General features: G+C 54.0%; 1 protein-coding gene across 2 annotated transcripts; it reads left to right on the forward strand.

The window, feature by feature from the left end:
- The first annotated feature begins 282 nt into the window (after window positions 1–282).
- LOC139604911 (uncharacterized) lies at window positions 283–12,505 on the forward strand. 2 transcript variants are annotated; one of them, XM_071456232.1, is made up of 12 exons: window positions 283–345; window positions 682–792; window positions 3,133–3,820; window positions 4,012–4,075; window positions 4,906–4,954; window positions 5,994–6,103; window positions 6,861–6,978; window positions 7,372–7,471; window positions 7,890–8,086; window positions 8,996–9,133; window positions 12,060–12,205; window positions 12,244–12,505. In XM_071456232.1, the coding sequence occupies exons 1-12, from the start codon at window positions 283–285 to the stop codon at window positions 12,503–12,505; spliced, it is 2,046 nt and encodes a 681-aa protein (XP_071312333.1). The 2 variants fall into 2 exon arrangements, 1 of the variants encoding a protein (XP_071312333.1); XR_011684139.1 differs by lacking the exons at window positions 283–345; window positions 682–792; window positions 3,133–3,820; ... (6 more) ...; window positions 12,060–12,205; window positions 12,244–12,505 and adding an exon at window positions 9,580–9,674 and having other exon boundaries at window positions 8,907–9,133.
- The last annotated feature ends 208 nt before the right edge of the window (window positions 12,506–12,713 follow it).

The following is a 12,713-nucleotide window of genomic DNA, read 5'->3' on the forward strand; positions in this document are numbered from 1 at the left end:
CTGCCCCCGCAGCCGCACAGGGACAGAAAATGGAACCGAGGGTTCCTGGCTGGGGACAAGGACCGGGAGAGATCCCTCAGCAAATCCTGCACGGGCACAACAGACCCGGCCTGGGCACACGGAGGGAATTTATTACCAAATCACAGCAGCACAAGGAGAAGGGAAAGAAATCTCTCCAACACCTTCCCCCCACCCAACGGGGATCACCCAGAACAGGGGTCACCAGGGCTCTGCCCAACGGGGGTCACTGGGGATCATCCAGCACAGATCCTCCCATGGGGGATGGAGCTGCAGCAGCGCACGAAGCTCTTCCCACACTCGGGACACTCGCAGGGCCTCTCCCTGGTGTGCAAGTGCTGGTGAGTGACGATCTCTGAATTCTCCCTGAAGCTCCTCTGACATTCCAAGCACTCCTAGGGCCATTCCCCAGTGTGGATCTTGTGGTGCTTGCTGAGGTCAGAGGTCCCACTGAAGCTCTTCCCACATTCCCCACACTCCCAGGGCCTCTCCCCAGGGTGGATGTTCAGGTGTTCCATCAGGGTGGAGCTGTAGCTGAAACCCTTCCCACATTTCAAGCATTTGTGGGGCTTCTCCCTGCCATGAGGCTTCTCCACCAGCTCTGAGCTCTGGCTGGATCTCCGGCCGCCTTCCTGGCTCAGGGGGGCTCTTTCCTCCCTGCAGCTCCCTGGGCTGGGTTTGCAGCCCCTCCTTGTGCGGAATGTCTGGGCCTTTTCCTCCTCTGCCATCTGGCCACAGCTTGGGAATGACAGATCCTGGTTTGGGGAAACCAAGGTGGGAACACCTTGGAGTAGAGGTTCCTCCTGCCCAATTCCATCTGTAGAAGTCAGCAGGAGTCTTGTGTCCATGAAAATCTCCGCAATGTCAAGGTTCAGCCCAAAAAGCTCTGCCAGGATTTCCCTATCACTCATCTCTCCACTTCTGGTGTTCCAGAGGTTTCCTGATTTCCTTTCCTTGGGATCATGGGGGTCCAATGGTTCCAGGGGTTCTCCATTCTCTGGCGTCCTGCTCAGGGGTGATCCAGGGCCTTTTGGGGGTCCATGGGGGCCCTTCTCCCCTGATGCTCTACTCTGAGATCCCAGGGATCCCAGGGGTCTCTCCTCTCCAGGCTCCCCTCCTTTCCAGTCTGCCGGGGTCCCCCAGCTCTGGGATCGCCCCTCTCTGCTCTCCCCACTCTGGGGGTCCCAGGGGTTCCCCTCCTCTGCTCTCCCAGGGGTCCCCAGGACCAATGTCCTCCCCTGCCCATACTGGGCAATGGCCACGTGGGCCCCCAAAGATCCCCCCAAGGGGCTCAGCTTTGGGCTCCTGCAAAATCCAAACCTACACACACAGAGAAAAAAAAACCTCCCAGAGACACCAGATGATATTTGGGGTCAATTCCACAATCTACAAGTTCCAAATACCCCCCCAATAAAACACCCTCTCAGGGACTCCTGGATAGATTTGGGACGAGCTCCCCCTCCCCACTGAGCTGCAAGACAAGGTGGGGGCGATGGTCCCGTGGCTGCGGCCACAGGGGGCACTGGAACCTCCTGTTCCTCCTGTTCCTGCTCCTGCTCCTCCTCTTCCTGCTCCTCCTTTTCCTCTCTCCCTCCTCCTCCTCCTCCTTCCTAATCCCACCTCCTCCCCAGTTCCTGCCTTCTGTGTATTTAGACTGGAGGACCTTGCTTGTTTTTAGAACTAGAACAAAGATCCCAGATGGAACAAGGCTTGCTGCTTTTAGTCAGAACTATCAGTGACTAAAGGTCACGTTTCCTTTGCTTTGGTCCTGTCCTTGTTCTCCTCAGTGTTCAGGCTGGGCTATGGGGTGTCCTTGTTTGCTGCATTTTGAGTTCCTCTTGCATCCTTTGGGCCATGGGCTGTGCCCTGGGAGGGTTCTTTGTGCTCCTTTGTGACACAGGAGAACCTTCCAGGCGGTTTCTGCGTGAGCTGCTGCTGGGATGTCACAGGAACAGCGCCACGTCCCCGTGGTGTTCCCGTTGCTGTGGGACACGGAGGCCTCAGTGCCCAGAGTGGCTCTGGGCTCGCTGCCGGGGGATCCTCCTGCCCGAGGCATTCTCAGCAGCCAGCCCAGCCCTGTCCTTCTGTGCTTGCAGGGCTACAGGCTGCAGGCGTGTGCAGCGCAGCCAAAATGATCCAGCACGTGGCTGCTGCAGTTTGCACTCTGTACTCTGTGGCTTATTCGGGGTATTTTTTAACCCACTTGGCACGTAAGTTGAGGTTTTCCCTCGGTGCAGCATCTGTGGCTTTGGGCTTGCTGTGTGCTTTCTGTTCTTCCTCTGGAGCTGAGTTGACTTTGGAATCAAATTGCCATGAAGACACCATTGCTTTGGGAGAGCTCCTGCCAGCAGCTGCAGCTGAAAAAGGGGGTGTCTGCAGCCAGCAGGGCGTGCACAGCATCTGCAATGAGCCCTGGGGGGTTCTGTTCCCTCAAGCAGGGAGTCTGTGCCAGCAGAGCCTGGAACTGCCTCCGTTTGCTGCTCAAGCCAAGAACTGACCCAGCCCAGTGTTTTGTGCTTGTTCTCTTGCTTGCTGTGGGAAGGGACTGTGGCTCCTGGAGGGATGCAGTGAAAGCAAAATGCTCTCTTGGGGTTGCCTTGCTCCGTGGCATTTCCCAGCACTGGCAGTTTTTCTCCTAACAGCATCTGGTTCATGTTCCCTCTCCCATTGCAGGGCACCTCATGTCTGGATTCCGAGCAGCTCCTCCTTCGGTGAGTGGGAAAGGAACCTTTGGTGTTTGGAATTGTGCAGCAAGTTGTGAGCTCGGCATGTGGCAGTCAAGGGCCAGCCTGGGAGGCTGAAGGAAAGGTCCTGTCAGTGTCTTTGCTGCAGCAGCAGCAGCAAAGGGATCCCTGGCAGTTTTCTCCTTTTCTGCTGAAGAGCTTTTGAAGAGCTGCAGGTCTGGTTTTGCAGGCAGAGGATTGCTTGCTGGCTTTAGCCATGGTGGAATATGGAATTCCCAACAATAAGTGGCAATGTTGACTGTAGCCCATTGTTAGTTGGAACAGCTCCAAACCCCATTTCTGCGTAGTGCAGCTGGATGTGCAGCTGAGGATAAATAAGGTGATAACTGAGATAGAACTTCCCGTCCCTCACGCTGCCATCTGTCCACAGGGCACAGAAGCAGCACCAGCACCTCCTGGGGCTCCCTCTGCTTACGAAGAGGAGGTCAACAAGGAGGAAGACAGCAGTGAGCTTCCCACTGCTCTGGGGGACGATGGTGAACTTCCCTCAGTGCCGGGAGATGACAGTGAACTTCCCGCTGCTCTGGGAGACGAGGGCGAACATCCCGCGGGGTGGGAATGCAACGGCGAGGCTCCCGCGGGGTGGGACAAGGACAGGGGACATCTCCCGGCCTGGGACGAGGACGGTGGATGTCCCCTGGTGTGGGACCAGAGTGGCCAAGCTCCCACGGAGTGGGATGAGGACAATGGACATCTCCCAGTGTGGGATGAGGATGGAGGACATCCTGTGACTTGGGAAGAGGAGAGTGAACATCTCCCAGCATGGGAAGTGGACAGCGAACATCCCCTGACTTGGAACGATGATGACAAACCTGCAGCATGTTGGGAAGAGGATGGAGAAGCTGCAGCATTTTGGGAAGAGGATGGAGAAGCTGCAGAATTTTGGGGAGAGGATGGAGAAGCTCCCTCTGCTTGGGAAGAGGACAAGGAACCTCCCTCCGCTGTGGGATCCTGGGCTGAACATTCTGACAGCAGCACAGCCGGGCAGGCAGAGGGGAGAGGGGAGTGGTGCCTGATGCAGCTGAGTACGTCTGCTCTGTTCCTGGGTGCCCGAGCAGGTGCTGTGTGTGTGTCTCAGCATCAGCTGCACCCAGTGTTGCTCTGCAGCTGAATGTCACCGAGTCATTTATTGTCCTTCCCCAGCTGACACCAAGGGGCTCACGGCCCCAGGGAGTGGGGCTGGTTGTGGCTCTGCTGCAAGGCGGGGTCTCACTCTGGGAGGGAGCGTCTTCCACATGGTTTCTTTCAGGGAACACCGTGAGCGAGGAGGAGCCTGCCGAGAAATACCTGGAAGTGGAGCAGATTGGCCAAGGGTAAGTGCACGGCAGCTGCTGCTGCACAAGCAGGGCCGGGTGTTTTGCTGGTGCAGGATCAAGTGAGAAGTCAGGAGAGCTCCAAGCACCTTCAGACACTGGGCTACCATCCTGCTGTCTCTCAGTCCTGATCAGAATTGATAACTGTGGTCAGAAGGCGCCGTCAAAGGCCCCTGAGGCTGGCAGTGTCCTGCCTGCAGCAAGGAGCAGGACCTGGAAGATCTTCTGTCCCTGGAACTGGATTGCCTAAAAGAACAACTCACCATCTGGTGACTGTCAGAAAACAGTTCTCAAGAAGATTTCTTTCAAATATTTTCCTTCAAAAAATATCCACTGGTCAGGATTATCAACCTAATGGTTTAGAAACAGAAACCAGAGATGAACTAATAAGTGCTCTATTCTAGCACAGGTAGCAGACCCCATCCATTCAGTAACAGGCACAGAGCTGATGCACTCTGGGGGAAAAAGCATCACCTGCCTGATGGCAGGGCCCTTGTGGAACCTGCAGGTCTTAGGCAGGAAATGGAAAAGGATGAAATGCATTCTTTTCCAGTTCTTTAGACAGCCATCTCTCACCTCAGGTTTTGAACTAAAGCAATTCAGCGTGGACATTGGGATTTGCTCCAGCCCAATTCCTTCATGTTGGGTCTCAGTTTTCTCCTGCACACCTTGCATGGCAGAGGGCTGGTGGCTGCTGTGCTGTTGTTGGAAGGGTCGATGCACCCAGGTGTTTGTGAACGCTGCAGGCAGCAGAGATCTCCTGTCTGGGCTGTCTTTCCCTGCCAGGGCCTAAAGCGCTGCTTCTTTCTTCTCTGCTGTTTTGTCTCCAGGGCTTTTGGAACCGTTTATAAAGGACTCGACAGGGCCACTGGAGGAGAGGTCAGTGCCAACACGCCCAGCACGTCTGGCAGCTCTCCAGGGCTTTCCCCTCTGCTGGGAGCTGTGGCTGCAGCTTTGGGGGCCAGCAGAGCTTTCCTGCCCAGGCTGCTCCTCTGAAGGCAGAGCAGTGTCAGCCTGCAGAGCACAGCTGGGACAGACTTGGTCCTTCTGAAGCACCAAAGGAATGCAAGGAGGGCAGCGGTGTCTGTCAGAGCAGGACATGCTGGCTTGGCCTTCATATCTAAAAGTGTGAATGCATCAGCTGCTGGAGACTGAGGCCCAATTTATCTTCATCCCAACCTTAGACAGGAACATTATTTAGCTATTCTTAGCTAAACTATAACAATATTATTTCCATCCTGCCTTTTATCTTCAAAGGATACCTCAAGGTCTGATTAGGGAGAGATCCTGCTTGGGCTCAGTTTGGGGTTTTAGTCCTACTTCAGCTGTTCACAGAGACAGAGGGAGAGAAATGAGAAGATGAATGTCCAGAGCAAAGCTCTCTCCTAATCCTGCAGTTGTGTTTGGGTCTTGTGTCAGTGACTGCCTGTGACAGGGATCACCTGAGCAATGGGTGTGCGTGTCTGCTTTGTTGTGCAATCCCAAACAGAGCAGCTGGATCTGAAATCATGACCAAATCCCATAGAATTGCTAAGGGGTTCCTGGCTGTTTTGCTCTGTTTTCAGAGAACCAGAATTACCTCCTGCTTGCAAAATGGGTTTGAATAATAATAGTAGGAGTGTTGAGGCCATTTGAGAAGACTGTAGGTGCAGAGAATGTTGTTAGAGCTTTGAGGCTGACAGCTGAGGGACCATTTCTGCAGAGCTTGCAAGGCCAAATGTCTCTGGCCATGTGTCCTGTAAGCAGCCCCCAGCTGGCAGAGCAATGGGCTGTGGGAATGGCCCTTGCTGAGCTCTGGTGTCCCATCCCAAGGCAGTATGGCACAGCCCGGCTCCGTCGCTCCACAAAGACTCGCTCCATGTTTGCTGTGGCCTCCTGCCACAGACTCCTCCAGTTCAAGGCTGCAATGTCCCTTCAGGTGGCCATCAAGAAAATGAGTCTCAGAGGGCAGAACAGGGAACGAGCTGTGAATGAGATCCTGCTCCTGAAGGACAAGAAGAACCCCAACATTGTCAACTCTTTGGACAGGTGAGTGCTTCAGCTCTGATCCCGAGCCCGGGCCCTGCGTTAACCTTTCCTGGCATCAGGAGTCTGTAGCCTGTTTTGAAAATGCCTGACCCAGCCACATCTTCCCAAACCAACAGCCTGGCAGTTCACTCCCTCCACGTGCTTTTGTTGCTTTGCTTTGGTTTTTCCTTCAAGTTGACCCCGTTTGCTGTGTCTCCCAGCAAGTGCTGATAAACCACAGCAGAAATTATTTCCCTTGGCTTCTTCTTCCCAGCCCTTTTCCATTGCTACAGACGCCAGTAAGACCAAGTTCTTGTTTCCAGAAATGCCTCATTTACCCATTTTTCTCTGGCCTTGCCTGTTTCTGAAGGGACTTTCTGAAAGGTTTTCTGACTGCTTTTGTCCCAAGTGCTGCACGGCCTCCTCCCCTGGATAACCCTGGCAGTTGTGTTGCCTTGTTCTGGAGGGAATGGTGGAACTGATGAGTTCAGAAGCTGAACCAGCTGGGGCCAAGGGTTGTGATTCCATATTGATCTGGGCTGTTGCTAAACTGCATTTTTCACCTGCTTGCCATCCAAGGCCTCTCCTTTCTCACAGGTGTCTCCTTCCCCTTTAGACTGTGCAGATTCCAAGGACTGTGCAGCCTGGCAGGAATGTCTCTCCATCTGATTCTGTCCTCACTGACAAGTGACCTGGAAACAAAACTCTACTCCAGGCTTTTCCATGGGGGAATTGAGCTCTGCACTTTCATCTCCATGCCATTGTTTTCCTCTTCCAGCTTCCTTGTGGATGGAGATCTCTGGCTGGTGATGGAATATATGGATGGAGGAACTTTGCGGGACGTTGTCAGACAGACACGCATGGCTGAAGGAGAGATGGCAGCTGTCAGTCGGGAGGTGAGGGATCCTGCTTGTCACTCCCATGGCTGGGACACGATGGTCCTTCCAAAGAGGGCGTGAGAACAGGAGTGGCTCCATGCTCAGGGCTTTGTTTCTGAGTTGTTTTTATGAGCTGGAGAAGAAAGAGCCTCTGCAGTGAACGGCCTGCCAGCATCACTGCACTTCTGCTCTGTTCTTGTTCTCTCTCCTGCTGTTGTGGTACTCTCTTTCTGGTTTGGATTTGATTTGCTGTTCTCAGCTTTGCCTTGAACCATTTGCCTGGAGCTTGTGTGCACTGCACTCCTGGCCTGTCACAGCAAAGCTGCTGCTGGCAGAATTCTGAGCTGTCCTTTCTGGTGTGATATATTCCAGCCATTGGTTTTTGCCCTTGTGTTTCTTGTTCTCTCTCAGTGTCTGCAGGGCCTGGATTTCCTCCATTCCAACCGGGTGATCCACAGGGATCTGAAGAGCTCCAACATCCTCCTGGGCATGGACGGCTCTGTCAGGCTGGGTGGGTGTTCCTGGCCAGGCACGGCGCTCCCGGGCTGCGGGGCTGGGGCTGCTTCCCAGGGAGGGCCAGAGCCCCACAAGGGCTGCTGGGGGCACTGCCCGGCCCCTGCTGCCAGCTGAGAGCGGCTGCCCCTGCAGAGAGCTCAGGAGAGGAGCAGGGGGCCAGCAGTGCCTTTGCTCTGGCCATGGCCCTTCCAGAGGGGCAGCAGTGGGAATCTAAAGCTCCAAGGGAATCAGTAAAAGCCACTGCAGGAAAGCTGAGGGTTTCTTGAAGGGCCCAGTTCCATCTTTCCTTGGCTACAGCCCTGAGGGCTTTTCCAGCTGACTTCACTACTACACTCTCAGACTGAGCGTGGGGAATCTTTGTGCTTGGTTTCCTCATTGCAGCTGCCTTTGACAGGGTTTGTTTCTGTCCTCAGCTGATTTTGGCCTCTGCGCTCAGCTCAGCCCTGAGCAGGACCAGCGCAGCTCCATGGTGGGCACTGCTCACTGGATGGCCCCAGAAGTTGTGACCAGATCTCCTTATGGCCCCAAGGTGGACATCTGGTCCTTCGGCATTGTGACCATCGAGATGGTGGAAGGAGAACCTCCTTACTTCAGGGAAACGGCGGCCATGGTAAGAGGCAAATTCTCCAGTGGCTGCAGAGGCTGCGAGCACAGGGGGACCCTGCACTGGGAGCAGCAGCTGGAGGTTTCTGCACATGGGAAGGGAATTCCCAGAGGACTTGTGCCTCCACACAGACGAATGTTCTGCAGTCTCCAGCAACAATTTGCTTTGGGCTTTATGTTGTTGCAGCTCTTCTGGCTGTGAGGATGACCTGGAAATATGAAGCAAATGCATCAGCTCTAATGTTATCTTGCAAGAAAACTCCACACCATCCGCAAATCCCAGCCCCAAACCCAACAAGATTTCTGCAGGAGTTTCTAAAAGACATTTTGCAAGATGATCACCCCCCTGATTCTTCTCACTGGGAAACTTGTCTAAATCCTGAAGATGATGGTTTAACATCCTCATAGTCTAACATATTTCTTTCCTAGTCCAAGCTACTTTTTCCGTGTCACCAAGCCTGAGCTTTCAGCATCACAAACCTCCTGTTTCTTGCCTGGCAGTTTCTGGGATGGGGCATCAGGAATGCATTTACTTGAGTGTCAGTGGCACTGCAGAGATGCGCTTGATGGAAGAATCCTCTGAAATAACACAGGCAGACCACAGTGACTCTGGAAAATGGCCTGTAAAGCTGGTGTCCATATTTGGAGAAGCAAAATGGGCTATTTCTGATGGAGGTTCCTACTAACAAAGCCAGCCAATGAAACTGGCTCTCAAGGCGAGATCATTTGGATGTTGCAGTGGCTGTGGCAGCCCCAGGGTTTGGGTTTTCTGCTTGGCATAGCAAAATGAGCTCTGAGCAGCATCTCTGGCAGGGAGGAAAGTGGCCCTGGAGCTGGGGCTGAGGCCCCGGGGTGGATGTGAGCCCGTGTGGGTGTGAAGGAAGCTGGCAGAGCGCTGAGTTTGCTTTCCCTGCAGGCTCGCGCTCTGATCCGGCAGAACGGGACCCCGCAGCTGCAGGAGCCCCGGCGCCTGTCGGCTCTGCTGCGGGACTTCCTCGAGTGCAGCCTGGAGCCGGACGAGGAGCGGCGCTGGGCTGCCCAGGAGCTGCTGCAGGTGAGAGCCAAGGGCTGCAGGGGAAGCAGCAGCGCCAGGGAGGGGTTTTCTTGTGGGGCCCCCTCCGATAGTCTCCAGTCTCGCTGCGTTCCACGCGCAGAGCAAGCAGAATCCTCGCCCGCTGTGGCCTGGCAGGCTCCTTTCGAGCTCATCTGGACCTGGTGCCCCACAGCGAGCAGGGACATCTTCAAGCAGCTCAGGGGCCTCAGAGCCCTGCCTGACCTGAGCTTGGATGTTTCCAGGCAGGAGGCACCTCCCACATCTCTGGGCACCCCCTGTCAGTGTTTCCCCACTCTCCTGGTTAAAAAATTCTTCCTTAGATCTAATCTGAGCCTGCTTCCCTCGATTTTCAAACCATTTCCCTTTGTCCTGTTGCAACAGAGCCTGTGAGGAACTTGACTCTGGAAAGTAACAGTTCATTTCTTTCCTTTTTATCCTTTGGGCAGCACCCATTTTTATCATCAGCCAAGCCTCTCTCCAGCCTGACACCTCTGATCACTGCAGCAAAGCAACTGAGGGAGCAGCGGAGGATATGAAGTTCTTGAGGACAGCTTCTTCTTACAGTAGTTAGGACAACTAGTTAGTCATGGTAGTTAGCACTGGTAGTTAGTTAGGATAGTTAGCACTGCTAGTTAGTTATGGTAGTTAGAGCAGCCTGCTTGTTATGAAAGTTTTATGAATAAAAACTCTCTTAAACCTCAACTCCCCTGACGTGTCCCTTCCCTCTCCCGCTGTGACTCAGCTGCCCGGAGCAATGTGAGGGGAGGGTGGGCCCAGCCTGGCCCAGAGCTGAGCCCCAGCAGAGCCCTGGCAGAGCCCAGAGCAGCCTCGGCACCTGCAGAGTCAGCCTGGAAGGAGGCGCTTGGAGCCTTCTCGGCTGCACCCGGCTCTTGGCTACAAACTGTGTGTGCTGGAAAATGCCACCGGCTCTGCAGGAGGGCAGAAGGGGCCCGGGGAAGGCCCAGGTGCTCCATGCAAGGGAAAAACCTGCCCTGGGTTTGTTATAAATAACTAGGTAGTGCTGGCTTTTGCTATTATGTATTGACTTCTGCAAAATATTCTTAATCACAATGAGTTTGATAGAGTACAGTTTGTAATCACTTTTCACTGCTTTTGCTATAGTACAATTTGTCAACTTTTTGTGGCCAATGCCCTGGCCCCTGTGTAGCTCATATCCTCAGAACATCATTTATGGATGATATTCTAGTTAGTGGACAGTGTGAAAAACATACATTATAGTTTTGGCTTTTGCAAAATATTAAAGTGGATGCCATGTGTTGTGCATTAGAATGTTAACTTTTACAGAAGTAGCCGTATTGTGAAATAATTGTGAAATAATAACTAATGCTTTTATTTTTGTAACTAACTGACAATAACAACTCAGAGATATTTGTGAAAGAGCTAATGTTCATTTAAAGTACTTGTGGAAGTAGCTAAAACCGTCTGCATGGTCAGATAACATCTAAGGAAGGGATGTGATGAGGCCCCTGCCACTGACCCTTCCACTGTCAATAACTGTCACCTGCTGAAACCACAGAACAGGGGCCCTTGTGAGGCAGTGACACACAACCCTCAAAACAGCAATCCACGATTCCTGCACGTGCTCTAAAAAGGCGAGTTGGGGGTCAAACCAACCTAAAGAATTCCTGGAACATGTAAATGTGTTCAAAGAAATGTTTGAATATGTATAATCATTATGAATATGTATTTGAACAATACAATGGAAAAAGTAGACAAGAAGAGTTGCTGTGGTTAACCGGTGTGCCTCTGGCCATTGCCAACACCCAGCGCTGTTACTGATTTGTCCCTTATTATTCCTTATTAAACTTTTAAAAATTCTAAAGAGTGAGGTTCCTTTATCACAAAACCCAAGGTGCTCACCCCTTGTTGCTCTCCTAAGCCAGATTTGTCAATCCTAAATTTTGTCTGGGCGGCGGAGGAGGAGGCTGCAAGGAAAAGAAAGATGTACTGGTGTGGAGGCCCAGGACTCTACCATCAGAGTCTCAATTCCACAGCTGTGGAGGACTGAGAAGAATAGATTTCAAGGTTATGGTGAGAAGCTTGCTTCTCCCACAGATCTTTGCTCAGGCACATGCTGATTTATGGAAAGTTATGTTACCCCATTGGCCTGTTGGCCTAATTACCCAAGTTCACCCCCTGTTACCCATCTCTGGTTAGCCCCTAGAATGTTCTCCCTCTCAGTCCCTCCATTGGCCCCAGTTTACTGCATTCCTCTGCCCCTGTTTCCCTATTAGCTGTCCCGACCCTTAACCCCTCCTTTTCACCATTTTCCCCCATATCCATTGGACCCTGACCCTCAGCTCCACCCTCACTACCCCATACAAAAACCCCCTGTGCCCTCAGCTTGCACCCTGTCTTTGTGCCTGGACCCTGTTCAGCTCTGTCCCCTGCTCCTGTACCAATAAACCCAGTTTGCTGAGATCATACCCAGACCCATGCAGCCGACTTTGTCAGCTTTATAAAGCAGCCGTGAGCTCCGGGCTCCTGAGTGCCGGACGCTCCAAGGGCCTCGGCAGCGCCAGGACGCTCCAGACTGGGACAGCCAGGCAGGGCAGGAGGAATCACTGCCCCTTTCCCCTCCCTGCTGCTCCATCTCCCAGCCCAGCATCGCTGCAGGACAGCCTCACTGCCAACGCCATCCTGCCAGGGATGGACTGGGGGGGATCTCCTTCCCCTTCCCTCTGGCATGGAGGCAAATCCCATCTTCTCCTTCTCTGCCCTCCTTCCTCTCCTCATTCCGTCCTTTATCCATCCACGTTCCTTTTCCATCTCCTTCCTCCCTTGTTCCTTCTTCCTTCCTCTCCTCCTGCCTTTTCCCTTCTCCCAGTCTCTTCCTCTCCTTGTCCTTCCTCCCCCAGGCACTGAGCTGTGGACAGAGACCAGGGAGAACAAATCCCTGCCACAGAACCTCGTGGAAGAGGCCATTTGGAATGGCTCCACAGGGCAGGAATCCAATGGGGAGGAAAAGCCCCAGAGACCCCACACGAGGAGGGGCTGCAAACCCAGACTGGGGAGCTGTGAGGAGGTAAAACACTTCCTGTGCCGGGAAGGGTGTGGGGAATGTGAGAAGAGCTTCGGGCAGAGCTCAGGCTATTCCTGGTGCCTCCAAAAACGGCGGTGCCCGATGCAGAGATCCCCCTGCAGATCCATGGGGATGCAGAGATCCCCCTGCAGATCCATGGGGATGCAGAGATCCCCCCGCAGATCCATGGGGATGCAGAGATCCCCCTGCAGGTCCCGGAGCAGCCACGCTGGAGCACGGGGATGCCTGAGAGGAGGCTGTGCCCCCGTGGCCAGAGGGGCCCCGCTGGAGCAGCCTGTCCTGGCAGGACTGACCCCGGGGCACGGTGACCCACGCTGCAGCACTTGGAGGGGGGCTGTGACCCGTGGGATGGACTCAGCTTGGAGAAGTTCCTGGAGAAGTCTCCGGGGGGAGAGAGCCCAGGGTGCAGCAGGGGAACGACTCCTGTCCCTGAGCAGAGGGAGAAGCCCCGGGGCATGAAGTGAGCACGGCCCCATTCCCTGTCTCCGGCACTGCCGGGGTAGGAGGTGCAGCTGG

Source organism: Agelaius tricolor, unplaced genomic scaffold (assembly GCF_023055355.1).
Source record: "Agelaius tricolor isolate 1412-34295 unplaced genomic scaffold, bAgeTri1.0.p SCAF_57, whole genome shotgun sequence".
NCBI classification, from domain to species: domain Eukaryota; kingdom Metazoa; phylum Chordata; class Aves; order Passeriformes; family Icteridae; genus Agelaius; species Agelaius tricolor.

Bases quoted from the DNA above. Each gene is read 5' to 3' on its own strand.
- LOC139604911 (XM_071456232.1), top strand. From the start codon at position 283: ATGGAGCTGCAGCAGCGCACGAAGCTCTTCCCACACTCGGGACACTCG. The intron at 793-3,132 runs GTGGGAACACCT...ATCTGTCCACAG, and splicing joins CCTGGTTTGGGGAAACCAAG to GGCACAGAAGCAGCACCAGC. The intron at 4,955-5,993 runs GTCAGTGCCAAC...ATGTCCCTTCAG, and splicing joins ACAGGGCCACTGGAGGAGAG to GTGGCCATCAAGAAAATGAG.